The 16,790-nt window shown below is 45.3% G+C and overlaps 1 protein-coding gene and 1 long non-coding RNA gene across 2 annotated transcripts in view; one reads left to right on the top strand and one right to left on the bottom strand.

Moving 5' to 3' along the window:
* GPC6 (glypican 6) overlaps positions 1–16,790 on the bottom strand; it is a 1,100,804-nt gene that overhangs the window by 11,074 nt on the left and 1,072,940 nt on the right. The window contains exon 7 of the mRNA XM_077780097.1: positions 12,005–12,141. Coding sequence (XP_077636223.1) covers positions 12,005–12,141 — 137 coding nt within the window. The remainder of the gene's footprint in view (positions 1–12,004; positions 12,142–16,790) is intronic.
* Positions 6,182–6,974, top strand: LOC144244768 (uncharacterized). Its single transcript, XR_013339057.1, has 3 exons — positions 6,182–6,230; positions 6,319–6,428; positions 6,915–6,974. It is a non-coding gene; the product is annotated as an uncharacterized LOC144244768 (long non-coding RNA).

Genomic DNA, 16,790 nt, shown 5'->3' on the forward strand with positions numbered 1-16,790 from the left:
GTCCTCCGAATGAGCTCCATGTCTTCAGCCGTATTTTGAACAAAATCGACTTCACAATGTTCACCACGTAATGAATAATAAAACACACAGAGCGCATTGCAAATTCTTTTCCGCAAAGCTTCACAGTATTTACTGCCCTAAAAAATGCCCTAATTGAAAATTTTAAAAGCTGTGGAACCATCTCTCTTTATTTCTGCAGCAAGGCATAACTTCTGTGTTGTCTTTCACTGTATCTGGTGTATTAATCAGTTCTTGTTAGATTCTGGTCTTGACTCCTAAAATATGACGCTGGGTTGACTATTACTGACATCAGGTATGTGTCCCGGGCTCCACGGGCTTTACTTAATTACCAAAGCCCATTGGAATGGACGATAGGCAGTGCAGGCTGGCTGGCTATCTCTGCTGACGCGGGAGTTGAGAGGGGCCGAAAGGCCACCGGCCGTTCTGATGCTGCCCCTCGACATTTTGGACAAGGCTGCCTACCGCAGCACCTCTGCTGAGTCAGAGGAGGGTTGTGTCTCTTTCAGATGCTGCGCGTGCCGCACGGCCAGGCGGGCGAGACTCATTTATCAGAAGCTGACTGCGATAGCTTACAGGGGAGGGGTCCCCCCCGGGAGTCAGAGCGCCCAGGAACAGTAAGCGACTGCCAAATAAACCCGGCCTCTAACCGTGCCTGCTGATGCTCAGCCACTTGCAATAAAAACAAGTAACAATGCCCCCGTGGCCTCAAGAACCTTTTCTCCTTTCGATGTACTCAGAGGGTAACGTCAGAGACAATGTGGACACTTAAACAGAAGGCACAGTCGAAAAAGAAAACGGTCACTGTGTCGCTCCAGAGGCACACCCCAAGGCCGAAGCTACGGATGTCCAGAGCGCAACTTGAGGGATCTAGAGAAGCCCGGGATGCAGGTTTGATCTCTTTGTAAAACGCTCATAGCCTGAAGAAAGGGATGCATCTTTGAATCCATACTATTCTTCGCTTTGCTAGATTTTGCACCAGCTTCCTGGTGTATGACGGCATTCTAGTTCTGCTCAATTCCCGGTTTGGGAGACGTGGAAAGGAAGCGGGATCTTGGTACAGGCAACCCGGGTTCCGAGGCTGGATGCCCGTTTCCCGGGGGCAGAGAACCCGGAATGAGGGCACATCAGAGGGTTGAACAGGGTGTCATTGTTTGTCATGCTTCATGCTGGGTGTGGCCAGCAGGTGGCATCCGAAAACAGCCAAGCCGAGCTCCCGGGTTCTGGGTTACCTTCTAGTTTGCAGGAGCACGTATAGGAACTAGATTGGCAGTAGTTTTGCAGAATTAGGTCTTTCCCCCCACGTCTGTGAGGGTCCAAATGTTTGTGTTCCCCTCAAATTCACATGTTGAAAACCGAATGCCCAAGGTAATGGCTTCAGGAGGCGAGGCCTTCCAGAGGGGATTAGGTCATGAGGGCAGAGCTCATAAAAGAGGCCCCGGGGAGCTAGCTCAGCACTTCCACCCTGTGAGGACACAACGGAAAATCTGCAACCCACAAGAGGGCTCTCACCCGACCATGCTAGCACCCCAACGATCTTGGACTTCGGCCTCCAGAAGTGTGGGAAATAAATTGCTGTCGTTTATAAGCTACCCAGATGTGGCATTTTGTTATAGCAGCTCCATGGGCGAATATCAAGTCTAATTTCATCATTGTAGATACAGGCTTCCGTGGTTACATCCCCACGTTAGAGCTGATTAGGGTGGAAGAGTCTGGAGGCATTTGGCCAGGTGGGAGGCACTTATATGTTCAACCCTGTGGGTGGCTTCAGGCTCTTTGCTGGACTCTCACTGGCAGCGGTGACACTCGCTGTCACCCTCTGTCACCTGACACCCCCGAAAGTTCCCAGTGGCCAGCCGCAGTGTCTGTCATTGTCACCATTCAAAATCACTCCTTTCAGTTGATATATGGATGTGCTCGTCAGGACAGACATGTTAACCTACCTGTATGTGTGTTTCTCATCACCTCATTAATGCGGATGGTTGTTCTGGGGGAAGGAGCTGCACCGTGGGGAAGGGACACACAGTTCCCATGACTTGATGGGATTTGAAAGCCAGTGAGAGTCTGAGATGTGAGGCACCTGCAAGGAAGGTTAGCTTGGTGGTGCCCCGTGGGGCTGGGAGGAGCCCGAGTAGAAGGCAGGGCAGCAACAGGGAGACTGGGGTCCGTAGGTGCTGGCCTGGGTTTGTTTAAGGTGGCAGACGCTTCTTCTTCCTGCTCCTGATGCAAGGCACACCGGACAGAGAAAGGCAAAAGCGGGGGCACCTGGGTGGCTCAGTCGGTGATGCGTCTGGCTTCAGCTCAGGTCATGATCTCGTGGTTCACAAATTCGATCCCCGCATCAGGCTCTGTGCTGACAGCTGGGAGCTCAGAGCCTGGAACCTGCCTCTGATTCTGTGTCTCCCTCTCTCTGCCCCTTTCTCACTCATACTCTGTCTCTCTCAAAAATAAATAAAACATTAAAAAAATGTAAAAAGAAGAAAGGTAAAAGCGGATTCAGTCCTGCTTGTCACAATTGAGCTGCATTCAGTACCTGTCTCTCCAGCAAGTTCTAATTCTAGGCTGCATATTCATTCATCCCCATGGGTTTAAGAGTTTTATGAAGTCGTAGAATATTAATACAGGTCCCAAATTCCTTATCTGCAAAAGATTTCTGAAGTTTTTTCTTTCTTTCCTGCAATCCCCTTATCATACTTAGCCCACTTATCCCACTTAGCGGGAATAGTAATACATCTTGCTGCAGAAATTTAATGTGTTTGATTGCAAGTTGCAGCCTATGGTATATGCACTCTGATGATTTTTTTTTAAACTCTAAAAACTTTTTGAATTCAGAAACACATATGGTCCCAAGGATCTCAGAGAAGGGACTGTGAACCTGTGGTACCCATAACTTCTTTCAGAGGCTTTCTTCAAATCTAAGTTTTAAACTTCACATCCATTTGGGATGGCTATTATTTTAAAACAAAACAAAACAGAAAATAACAAGCGTTGGTGAGAATGTAGAGTGGAGTGCAAGCTTTCGATTGTCCAGGTCTCCATTTTAAAGACACGCATCTTGGGGCACCTGGGTGGCTCAGTGGGTTAAGCGGCCAACTTCGGCTCAGGTCATGATCTTGCAGTTCGTGAGTTCAAGCCCACATCAGGTTCTGGGCTGACAGCTCAGAGCCTGAAGTCTGCTTCAGATTCTGTGCCTCCTCTCTCTCTGCTCTCCCTTACTCACACTCTGTCTCTCTCTCTCTCTCAAAAATAAATAAATATTTAAAAAATTTTAAAGACACGCATCTTGAGTCAACATATCGGCAGCTATAGGACACAGCCGTTAGCAAAATCAGATCAGGAACGAGGCTGCTCTCACACATGAAGGCTCCCTTTCAGAAAGCCCTCGAAAATCTGGAGAACTCACTGCTTGAGTCCCATGCCCTAATTCCCACACACAGGTTTTACATCAGTAAATGAGCCAATCAACAGTGAGCCTGAGAAACTCCAGGCACCCCACACTTGGATCCAAATAAACGTAAAGGTCGTCCCTGTTCCCCTTGACCTTGCTGTGTAACCCTTGAGCATGCCATGCACTCTCCAGGTCTTGGAAGTAATACATCTTGTACCTCAAAGTTCCCTGATGGTATCTTGCTGAAGCACATCCTAAAATCAGAGTAAGAACCACAGAGCTGACCCAGCCATAAATAGGGGCGCTGGTTGGGGGAGGGTCTATGGAGCCTGCTGTGAGCGATGTGTGACAAGGCCAGCAGAGCTGGCATTCCTGTCCAGGGTTGTTGCCATGCCTAGGCTTGGGAACATGGAGAAATTGGAACTCTTGTGCTTGGTATAGGGAATGCAAAATGGTGCAGTGCTTTGGAAAACAGTATGGCGGTTCTTCAAATCATTAAACTTAGACTTACCATATGGTTTAGAGATTCCACCTCTGGGATTTTCAATCCAAAAGAACTGAAAGCAAGTACTGGAACAGATATCTGTACACCTCTGTTCACAGCAGCATTATTTACAATAGCCAAAAGATGGATGCCACCCCCATGGGCATCGATGAATGCATGGGTACACCAGTGTGGGATGAACGTACAATCCACTCCACCTTAAAAAGGAAGGAAATCCTGAAGTGCTACAGCACGGGTGTGCCTTGAAGACATGCGAGGTGAGATAACCCAGACACAAAAAAGATAACTCTTATGCAATCCCATTTATATGTGGTAATTAGAGTCGTCGAGTTCATAGAGACAGAAAATAGAATGGTGGTTGCCAGGAGCTGGGGAGAGGGAAGGTGGGGACCTAGTCTTTAATGGATTCAGGGTTACAGTTTAGGAAGATGACAAAGTCCTGTGGGTGGTTGGTATTGATGGTGTACGATGATATGAATGTATTTAACGCCCCTGAACTGTACGTTTAAAGGTAGTAAAAATGTTACATTCTATGTTATGTATGTCTTACTACAATTTTTCAAAAATCTCGGTTACAAGTATAACTTTTCTGAAGTTCTGGATAGAGATTACCTTTTCTCTTTCTGGTATTTTTTCTTTCTTTCTTTTTTTTTGATTGGAAAGTGGAATTACTCAAAGCCTCATGTGACTTTCTGATTGGAGTGGATTCATACCTTCTTGAAGGCTGCTAAGCCAGGGTTGTCTGTGGCATTAGGTACTTCAATGGGATGTGACCCTGAAATATGGTCAAAGGTACAGAGACTGACCTAGGACCTGATATTCTCTGAGACCCAGCAGCGTGATCATGGGCAAGGGACCTAGCTACTTTATATGATTATATATTTCATATTATATGAATAATACTTACCTTATTTGTCCCATAAGCTGTCATATTGAACTAAGGTGTATGAAGCTGCTTAAGAAGTAGCTAACATATGACTCAATTCTCCTGCATTCTTATGAAACTTAAGCTGTTAACATGAGTCCTCACATGCCCACCTTATTTCACAGGAGGGTCTGAGGGCAGGAGAATTTGGACTCTTATGTTTATTTATTTATTTATTTTGGTAATCTCTCCATCCAGTGTGGAGCTCGAACCCACAACTCCAAGATCAAGAGTCACATGCTCTTCCGACTAAGCCAACCAGGCACCCTCAGAATTTGTTTAAAGCCTGGACTCCCGTACAGAAGAATGATTTCTCATGGCTTTCCTCCAGCTGGAGAATGCATGGCATGAAATTGTTTGGGGACCCTTGAAGGACACACAGCTCATTGATTGCTGCACTGGTAAAAGCTAAAGTCTTGGACTTGGCCTCTTTGCTCACTGACAGGATTCCCCCTTATCCATTCTTTCTTCGCGGAACCAGAGGCAGCAGACCACAGCGTGCGCAGGACAACAGGCCCTCACGCCAGCCCTCAGGGCTGCTGAGCTGCTGACAGCAACATGCTTCTTTCCTTCTATTTGAAGCTGCAGTTTTTACCACTTGCGGGAGGTGCATGCAGTGTCCTTTTCCCCAGCACATTCAGGGGGTCTGCCCTCCGGAGTGTGCACAGAAGGGAAGTGCACGCTCAGGAATGCTGGGTTTGACAGTTTCCTTCTCTTCCCAGACCGATTTCGCAGCTCCCTGACGTGGCTGGCTGGCTGGCTGGCTGGCTATACACCAGATATTTCACGGTTCTTTCAAAGGCAGCTGGAGTGCTTTGGGACATGTTCTAAAATCAGACTAAAACAATGTTGTCCTGCCAGATCTGCTAAGTCACTGTCTTTGACAGATTTCTCATCACCATGCATCATCTCATCCCTCTTGCATCTGCTCAATGTACCCAGTCATGACTTGCTATTTTCTTTGCTTAGTCAGTCCACTCCGTGGCTGGTGAGAGTTGACGGATCTATTACCTAGATTTTTCGACTTTTCTTATTTCTTACAATTTACTGTATTTACCTCCGGGCCTGAAGAAAGATCTCCTTGGGGACCCAGTTATTTCTGCGAGGACGAGGTGCCTTAACAGCACAGGCTCCCCGCAAACGCTCTGTTTCCGACCCATCCAATCAATCCTCATCCTCAGGCCGGATCTTGTTTGCCTCCTTCCCGAAGGCACTTTGAAGAACGCTAGACAGTGATGGCTAGACGCAGGGTTACAAGGAGGGGCAGCAGGAAGCTGCTTGCCAGTTGTAATGGTTGGGGGGCGGGGAGGAGGGAGGAACCCGGAAATGACTGCAGAAACCCTGGCGACTCTGAAACAACACGGGTCCCGTCATGAAATCCACATGCTGCCGAGGTTTGCCTCACGGGCTTTCCTTGCGTTCTTCTGGCTCCTCCCCCCATCTCCCATGCTGATCTTTCCTTCTTCACTCCTATGGCTTTAGAAAATGGATCCCCATGAAGGGAAAACGGTCCTTAAGGAAGATACAGAGGACGTCATCTGACATAGCTATGGCCTCAAAAAGTAAGAATCAGCTTCTGTAGGAGCCAACAGGTAAGAGCCTATAGGAACACCGCAGGGGTTTTATTTTTTCTGTGGCTGCCACCTGGAAAGTTCCAGCCTGCCTATGCTAACCATATACAAATTTTATCTCCTTCGGAGCCCATTCTTCCCCGACTCCATCTTGTCATTCTCCTCTCCAGCGCCTATGCCCATAGCTCGCCCGGGCCACTTGCCTGCCCCCAGTGCCCTTCTCAGGGGTGACAGATGACCACACTTGTCCTCTCAGGGTCTCTGGGTCCATGTCGGGAGCTTTAGGAGGCCTAGATTTGTAACCTGCACAACATCACTTTGATTGTTCCCTGGGGGACTTCTAGATTATTATCGATTTTCCTCCCTTACTTACTAGCTTCCTTTCAATTCCTGTTTGTCTGAGTTGACTCCGTGTTGCTGCGTCTTCTCTCATTTCTCTCTAAGAATTCACTTAGGTAGGTGGGGAATGGAAGGAGAAGTTACATTTGCACCTTTGCTTTCCTGCAGATCACTGACGATGCCTCCGAGGCAGCTGTTCTTGAGCGGCAGACATCGCTGAGAATTCTGAGGAAAATTCTTTGCTGGTTGTTCTAATAAAGCAGGGTGTGAATCTGAGTACTCAAGGCTGTAGACAGAATGCTTGTGTCCCCCACCAACTCCCAAAGTGATGCTGTTAGGAGGTGGGGGCTTTGGGGGGGTGATTTAGTTTAGGTGAGCGTGAAGGTAGTAGAGCCTCCATGATGGGATCAGTGTCAGAAGGAGAAGGAGAAGGAGAAGGAGAAGGAGAAGAAGAAGAAAAAGAAGAAGAAACTGGAACCCTCTTTCTGCCGTTTGAGGGCAGAGAGAGAAAGCAGCTCTCTATTAGCCAGGAAGAGAGCTCTCACGGTGACCCGACTCTGCTGGCAGCCTGGTCCTGGATGGAGAGCCTCCGGACCATGAGAAATAAGTTTCTGTGTAAGCCACCCAGTCCATGGTGTGTCTGTTGTAGCAGCATGAATGGAGGCATTAATTGACTCAAGTACTGGCCAGGGAATCAAAGTACCCATCCTTAGCCCACAGGGCATTTCATTTGAGACCAGGGCTTTGCGTGGACAATACCCTGCATTGTGAAGGCTGTACAGAATCTCCAACTTAAGATTCTCTTCGACGCACAGGTTAAGCCTAAGCTATTCATTGTCCAGATGACTTCAACCCGGCCTGTGCTCCTGTTATCTTTAGTGACTGACGTTACAACTGAGCCACGTGACCTCCTTGGCCCAGTTGCTGTCGTTGTTTTTAATATAAGGAAAGCCCCGTTAAAGGAAACGTCAGGGGTATGCGTGGAGGCAAAGAGAAAACAACAAATCGTAACATGCTCCCCGAGGTGTGTGCGTGAACTGAAAAAGGGAATATATCTTACATGTTAATAGGAGCTTAAAGTAGGGCTGCCAGATACAACAGGATTGCCAGTTAAATCTGAATTTCAGATAAGCAATGAATCCTTTTTTTAGTATAAGGGTGTTCCATTTGGTGTCTGGTGTTATGTGCTAAATCTGGCAACTCTGTCGTAGAGCCTTACTGCTCAAAGCGTAGTCCCTGAATCAGCAACATGGCGTCGCCGGGAAGCTTGTTAGAAATGCAGGATGTCGGGTCCCACCCCACACTTACTGAGTCAGAAGCTGCATTTTCCATCAGCTCCCCAAGAATTTAGCCTGCACAGCAACATTTGAGAAGAATTGCTTTAGGATTTACAACCTGATCACATTGGTCTTTAAATTGTGTGGACAGGTTGGCAAGGGAAAAGGAAGTAGAGAAGAGTTTACTCTTGATGACCCGTCTTTTTGACAGAATGGAGATTTAAATGCTAACGGGATGTTGGCACACCCGCAGTTTCCTCCTCTCGAAGGGCACAAGCTCTTCCCACTAGCTCACCTCCTGTTTCCAGGCCTGCTTAGCTACCGAAGCAGAGTGAGATCTGCCGGCAACGGCTAAGGGCGGGAGCAGGAAGATGAAGGGGTGTTCTTTTTCTAGAGGAGCCGCCGCTTCCAGACGCTTGGCCATTATCTCGATACAGCAGATTCACCCCCTGGCTGCCACAGTGGCCACATCTCTGTGTATCCTACTCTTTCTATTCAAAGTCATCATCAATGTCAACAGGTGCCATTCATTTAGTAACGGCTATTCGGGAAAATAGGATACACTGGAGGAAATGGACATCTCCATGGTAGTTGTCATTTTTATTTGAGAAATGTTAACATGTGAAATATAGTCATGCTCCTGAATCAAGGAAGTATAGGACAGAGCTGTGGAGCAGTGTTCAAAAATAGCCAGGAGAAATATGGGTATTGGAAGTTCAAGGCAGATCAAATACTTAGGATGAGAGGGCTAAGGACGTGGGTGTGCCAGGAAGAATGTGGCTACAGGAGTCTGATGGATAAAGCATAAAGGGTAGCTCAGTCACTTGAACATCCAACTTTAGCTCTGGTCATGATCTCATGGTTCATGAGTTCGAGTCCCACATTGAGCTCTCTGCTGTCAGCACAGAGCTTGCTTCAGATCCTCTGTCTCCTTCTCTCTCTGCCCCTCTCCCGTTTGTGTTCTCACTCTCTCTCTCTCAAAAATAAACTAAAAACATTAAAAACATTTTTTTAAAGCATAAAGAGAGGAAGAAATGTCTGGGTTGCCCATGATCTCATCAAATAGGCTTGAGTTAGGAGCTCCAGACCATTACCAGCTCTATCAAGGCTGATTGGCATCTCTGTCCCATAATCAATTAACACTTGCTGATAGTTTTTTTTTTCTTTAAATCAAGGTTCTGGTTCTTTAATAAGAATAACCCTTCCTTCCTTCCTTCCTTCCTTCCTTCCTTCCTTCCTTCCTTCCTTCCTTCTTCCTTCCTTCCTTCCTTCCTTCTTTCCTTCCTTTCTTCCTTCCTTCCTTCTTCCTTCCTTCCTTCCTTCCTTTCTCTCCTTCTTTCTTTCTCAAACGTCCTAAACGGTTAAGAAGCCCTATCATCTGAAAATCCATACTTCAAATGTAGGGAAAAATAGTTATTATCTACATTACAAGTGGATTTTTCAACTTACAAAATAGTTCAGTGGAATTTAAAAAAAATCTCTCATATGTTCCTAGATCAATTAATACTTGGGTGAGAATGAGAACAAAGCTTCAATTAAATGTAACTCAGCAAGTCTTTATGGGTTATCTACTTACTATGCTATTAAATATAAAGTTATTAAGATTTCATTGCAGTGGGAGAATTTTAAAAAGGGAACTAAAAGAAACTATGAAATTTTAATTTTTCAATGAGAATATAATTTGAGTCACAAATATCTGACGGCCTCATTTTTAAGAATAGTGTACTGGGTTAGATTCTGGAATATTCTTGCAAATGATTTTATTGTATTAATTTTCACAATTTCCCTTACCTGCATACAGTCCTCTAATGGGATCCCACTGACCTAAGGATAAAATTCAAATCTGGTCCCAAACCACCTGCTTTGGGTGGTTCTTCACCTGTGTGGTCCTTTCCCAAAGCTACAGTGCAACAGTATGTATGGCACCTGACATTCCAAAATCCACTGTCCTCTCTCCAGCCACTGTGCTTTTCATTGATTGACAGACATCACTGCTGTCATATAACACTTAATTCACAGAGCCTTGCACAGTGCCTGGGCAGAAGGAGTGCCTAATAACATTGCTGCTGGACTGAAGAAATGAATGAATGAATGTAGATCCACTAAATCCTTTATAGAGCTAAGGATCTGTTTCATTTGTTCTCCTAACCTGGGGAGGCCGGGTGGGGGGTGGGGTGGGGAGAAGAAACAATGTTTAGCAGTCATTTGTTTTAGAGGCAGGATATTGACGCGAAAAGAATACTGGGCTTGGATTTGGGAGATTTCCAGCTTTTACCCTTGCTAGTTGTGCAAGCTTAGCCTAATTGTTTACCCTTCTGCATTCCTGATCTACACGAGAAATTCAGCTGAACCCGCTCTCCCCTGGCTCTAACTTTAATGGTCATCATTGTCCCCATTCATTTTCTTGATGGAGTGTACATCATCACTCCATGTGATGGTCCCCTCCCAAAACCCCACCTGAAGCAGTTCTTTGTATTTCCTTTTGTGGATGCACTAATAGCCGGCAACCTGTGTAACCATGGGAATGTAGTTGAAAATACAGCCTCCATTTCAGCCAAGGCTGAAAGGTAAACACAGATGGGTAACAGAGCAGTTCAGGAAATCAACCACTTTATTCATTAGGCCATCTGGTCATCCTTTAAAGTGTCTTTCTGTACAATCATTAGGAAAAGACACATTAGAAACTGTTCAATTTCACAGCTGAATTTTGCCGGCCAAAGGTCTCCTTCCTACAGGGCTGAGCGCTGGTAAATTACTAAAGCATTTTCGAGGGGTATGTTGTTGATATCAAAATACCTGTCTCCCCTCATGATCTAAAATTTGGATACTGATATTTTTGGAACAACTCGAAATGATTACTGCTCTTTCTATAGCTGTCTTGTTTTTGCCTTGCTAAGCTCTCCCTAGTATGGCTAATAATATCATTACCAATAGATGCTAAAAGAATTCCACTCAGCAGTGTGAGAAATAACACCTAATGAGCACCTCACTTGCACCCCTGCTTTCCTCCTGCAGATGCTTCTGAACTTAATATCCCTGTGCTTTCCTGTTTCCTTTTGATCACAGCTGCTTCATATGCTTGAAAACACCCACGAAGGCGCAGAACAGACCCCCGTCTTAACTTCTCCACCTGCTGGTCAATCCCCAAAGATTCCCTGAGTCCAATTTACCAGCTGCTCTGCCCACCTGCATCCCCGCTGAGGCGTGCTCGGGCAGCCTCCTCTCCTGGTGGCCTGCCCTGCTTGCCAATTCCCAGCCAGTTCCCCTGTCCAACTCCTCCACCCTGTGAAAACTCAGGCCAACCCCATTTCTGGGCTGAATTAAGGAATTCAGAAATTCTGTATCAAGGGGCGGCAGCACTGGGCAGCCAAGCAGCAGGGTGGGAATGGAGCCATCTCTCATCAGGAGGTCCTGGCGGGAATGGAGCCATCTCTCATCAGGAGGTCCCGGCGGGACTTTTCGAGGCAGGGAACCTCTGAGGACACCTTCCTGGTTGTCCTTTGGTCATTTTCTTTTTCCCTTTCCCTTCCAGTGAGCACCTCAAAAACTGTTTTGCTCCAACAGTGAGAGACATTACAGTTGGACTCTCACTTCCTGTTTAACTTGGGATGGAAAAAACAGAAAGCCATTCAAATTTAACTGCGGATAAAAATAGCTCCACTGTCTTAAAGTCATTAAGTGAACATAAAAGGCTCTTTGTGATTTCAGGATATCTGGAACCTGGCATCTGTCACCCTTCCTCCGTCCTCGTCCAGAGGCGAGGCATTCAGTATAAGGATTCCACGCTTAATGGCACCTTGAGAGTAAGGGTTCCCAGGTGCCCATCAAACCTGTCACTCTCAACAGCTGTCGCTGAGTGACGATGGGTCCCTCCAAACCTCCGTCGCGTTTTGCATGAACAGGTCTTCAGAGTCATGCCAGGGGAGGCGTCCGGGGCTGGACGCACACTGCCCCAGCCCGAGCACAGCGAGCCACCCTCACCTGGCTTTGCTGTGGCCATTCCAGCACTCCTCTTCATTGGACGTGCCCGCCGTCATGCTCTCATCTTTGCAGATGGTGTAGGGCAGCGCCGACCAGACCTTTTTAGAGAGCTTCAGTTTCTCTTTTATGTCTGTGACCTGATCAAGAAAGCAAGGAAAGAGAGTGAATATTCTCCCCAGGCGTTGCCCGTTTCTACACAAGGACACGACACAGGTGAAGGTTAGAGAATCTGTAATAGGACCAGAAGGAAACCCTATCAGTTTTAAGGGAGAGACGCCGAGCCGCAGGATTTATTGCCCAGGCCAGCCTCCCTACCTCCTCCCTCAATCTTCCTCTCGCTTCTGGCAGAGAGTTCTCAGGTAAATTGGCTTTTTCTTTTCCATCTTTTCTGTGCTCCCATGCTTTGAATGAAAAACTTACGAAGCATCTCAACTGGCTTCGGGTTCCCCACTGCAAATTCCCTAAACATATTCTTGAGAATTCATTGGCTTGGATGTGATATAAATGCACTGAAACAATGCACTGAGAGATAAAATGCTTTTCCCAATGGTCTATTTGTTTCTGTAAAAATAAATATTGTCACTAATTCGACTGCTGGTAACCTCTGCTCTGAACCAATTGACAGGTCAATATAGCACACTCTTGGATGGTGAGTAGCAACCCAAACACACTTAAAAATCTCTACAGCAGGAAGAGAAAAGTCATTCCAAATACGGGTGAGTGTAAAATCCACAGGCCTATGGATAGATAGCAGGTAAAAGCTTAGAAACCCCATCTTTACTATTTTCAGGCTCAGGACTGACTTGTCACCTGCAGAAAGGATAGAGACAGGGATTCAGTACCATTCTAGTTCCATAATTAACATCTGGGTTCATGTAGTCACAACCCTGATTTTCTATCCTGCCCATGTGAACACTGAGAAAATCTACGGATGGTTGAAATGCATCCATTACAGGTTGAATCAAGTGCCTCTACATTCATGTGCTGAAGTCCTAACCCTAAGTCCTTCAGAATCTGACCTTGTTTGGACATAGGGTTTTGGGGTTTTTTTTTTTTGGCTTGTTTTGTTTTTGTTTTTACAGAGGCAAGGAAGTTAAAATGAGGTTTTTAGGATGGCCCTAATTCATTATGACTGATATTTTTGTAAAAAGGGAAACTTTGGACACAGATATACATAAAGGTAAGACAATGCAGAGAGAAGTAGGAAGATGCCATCTACCTACAACCAATGAGAGGGACCTGGAAAAGAACCTTTGCTCACAGCCTCAGGAAAATCCAATCCTGACATCTTGGTTTTGGACTTCTAACTTCCAGAGCCAGGAGACAATAAATTACTCTTCTTTAAGCCACCCTGTCTGTGTTATGTGGATACAGCGGCTCCTGCATACCCACACTGCATCGTAGAAGGGACACACTGAGATTTATATATATTTGAGATCGATAGCCTTTGGAAATAAATTATTCTGTTTACTATGGGTGGAGTATAGACTTTTACAAAAAAACTTCCAAAGCTCTTTTGTCAGGTTTAAGAGTGAACACAAAGGAATATAAGATATCTGTCCCAGTCATGTTTCTCAGTAGTTACAGAATTATACGGTCTCCGGCCCTTGCTTATCTGTGATTCTGATGATGACAGAGGCTTCAGTACTGAGAAATGTCTGCTTACCCAGAAAGTGCTAAAGATGGCCAGAATACTGAATCTGAGAACCTGGTACCTACTCTGATGTTACTTTTGTTTTCTAGGATGAAAGGAATTCATAAGCAATGACATTCCAAGAAGTAGCTTACACACAGCCATCGTTTAGGATGGCTTGAGACCTGCACTCTGTGACTTCAGCCGTTCATGCTGACTTTGGCCCATGGGCTACCCTGACCCCTGGCTCTCCTTCCAGCCAATCTGACTGGGTAAGGATGTTTAAACGAGAGCCAGTACTTTTCTCTGCCACTTTGGGCACAAGTGTGGGCACAAGTTGTCATTTCTTTTTTATTTTTTTGTTTGAAAGACATGTGGCCATTTCTAACCAGCCATAGATGGATGCACATCCTGTTTATCTATTATAAAAACCACCCCCCCCAGAGGCCAACTAATAAGTGTTGAAAGAATGACAGAAAACTCACCATTCTGCAAGCATCACAGTTATAATTAATCTCAGCAAGTATTATATATAGACGCTGTTGTGGGTTGAATTTTGTCCTTCCCATAAGATGTCAAAGTCCTATCCACAGTACCTGTGAATGTGATTTTATTTGGAAACGGGGCTGTTGCAGAATATCAGGTTAAAATGGGGTCATTAGGGTGGGCTCCAAACCAATGTGACTTTGTCCTCATAAAAAGGGCAAATTTAGGCACAGACACAGATATACACAGGAAGAACACTGTGTGAAGATGAAGGCATAGATCAGGGTGATGCATCTACAATCCGAGGAACGTCAAAGATTGCCAGAAAACTAGCAGATGCTAGGAGGGCATCAGGGGACAAATTCTCCATCACAATCTCAGAAGGAACCAACCCTTCGGACACCTTGATCTTAGACATCTAGCCCTCCAGCTGCGAGCCAATAAATGTGTGTTGTAAGCCACCCACTTGGTGGTACTTTGGTACAGCAGCCCTAACAAACTGGTACAAATGCAAAAAACACTGGGTGAAAGTCTGATGGGGAATTATTGGATGCTTACACAACCTCCAAGCACTCCCCACAGCTTAGTCATTATTACAAAAGGAAACCTGGTCACTCTACAGTACAGAGACTCGGCTGGCCCCCACCTTAGCCAAGTGATCAAAGTAGCGGGACACCAAGATTTTAGGTGCCTCTGCATGTGAGGTGAAAAGAAGGACACATCACTTATGTAGCTAAAATCCCTAACCTGGATCCAGTCATGAGGACACGTCAGACAAACACAATGTCCAAGCTGATGAACACTCTATGGGACAACTGGCTTGTATACTCCAAATAAGTGAGTCATAAAAGACAAGGGAGGGCTGAAGATGTCTTCCAGATTAAGAAGAATAAGAGACATGGGATTCAAATGCAGTGTCTGATTCTGGATAGGTCGCTAGATCGGAAAAATAATTGCCAGAAAGGATATTATGGAGATCGTTGGCAAAATTTGAACATTGACTTTGTGTCACATAATATTGTATTGGTGTTTAATTTTCCAAACATGAACTCACATTGTGGTCATATAGGAGAATGTCATGTTTTTAGGAGATACATGGGTTACATTCATAACCCTTTAGAATTAAAGGGTTATGGTTTCCACAACGTACTCTAGGATGATTCAGGAATCATCGTCGTCATCATCATCATCATCATCATCATCACCACACAGATGTATAGAGATAGAGCAAGAAAGAAAATGTGGCAAATTTTTAATGGTGAATGAAAATCAGATGGAAATATATAACTTTTTTAGAAAAGCATTTTTCCAGTATCTTTGAATGTTTTTCAAAATAAAACCTGTCAAACATGAAATCCCTCACTTGATTTGTTCCATGAGGTGCCACACTGGTGTCTCTAACCTTTGTAACCTGGGATACCACCCCGGAGCCACTCGTTCTCACTGTTCTCAAACAGGAATCCCAGAAAAAGCACCAGGTATTACATAGTCATAACTAATTCAGAAAACTATCACTCGCTTCAGTACTAGAGCACTGTAAGGGTATCTGTCCCATAATAAAGTACACCAGGAATGACCATTCTCCCTTCTGCTTTTTTAATGCTAAAACTCCCACCTTTACACTGTGGGAATCTGAAGCAAATATACGTATTTTGAGACAGAGAAAGAATAAAATGGCATGACATCTCGCAGGCATCTCCTCTTTGGAGGTTTGGAAAATTTACCTGTGTATGTTGTGCTGCTCATTCTTTAAACCACACACAAGCACTGTTTCTTTCAAGGAGCATTCTCTGGCCTCCCAGTCAGTTGGGTTCAACCTTCTGTGTCCACAGCACCCTGTTCATGATTCTAAGTACTGGTTACTCCAAGCTTTTATAATTGGCTTACTCTTCTGATTCTAAGACCACATGGTTCTTGATGCAAGGACAGGGCTCAACTCTGTCATCCTCAGTGCTTAGATGAACCAGGTGACCAATCACCCCAGTTTGCCTGGGACATGGGGGATTCTAGGACACACCATATTTTCAGCGCTAACACTGGGAAGTCCTGGCAAACCAGGACAAGGTGATCACACACATCTTAGCACAAGGTGGGTGCTCAATAAATGTTGATTGGGAAAATAGATTTAATTGTCTCAGTCTGCCATAGACAATCGTGCTAACACAAAATTGTGTGGTCCCACACCGTGCACTCAAGTTGGAAAGGCGGAAGCAGAGATGGGCTGTATCTGGCTAAGTGAGGAGCAACATGGGCCCTCTCTGAATCACCACAAGACATTTTGTAATCAGGTCGTGTTCACTCTGGCATTTCAGTAGCCAGGCGTTTCTACTGTGTGATCGGAGGACATAACAGCAAAAGAGCAGCAAGAGATGTAAATGCTGTTTTAACATTCTGCACAGAAACATCGGCCGATTCACTTCCAGCCAAGGATGCTGATGGGGACAAGTTGGAAAAAAGGGACCCTATTAGCCACCAGGGAGACACATGTCTTTGATTCCAAAGGGTATCCGAATGATTGCAGTTCATTCGTTTCAGTATCAAGCATTTCAATCCTTACAGCATTTAGAAATACTTTCTAATTTTCTCATATTTTTATTTCTGCATAATGTGTGTGACCACTTTGCTGTAGCTCTAGACCTGAGTTGTTTTTTAAATTTTCTTCGTGGA

The sequence above is a fragment of the Crocuta crocuta genome, unplaced genomic scaffold (genome assembly GCF_008692635.1).
Source record: "Crocuta crocuta isolate KB4526 unplaced genomic scaffold, BGI_CrCroc_1.0 scaffold188, whole genome shotgun sequence".
In the NCBI taxonomy this organism is placed as follows: Eukaryota; Metazoa; Chordata; class Mammalia; order Carnivora; family Hyaenidae; genus Crocuta; species Crocuta crocuta.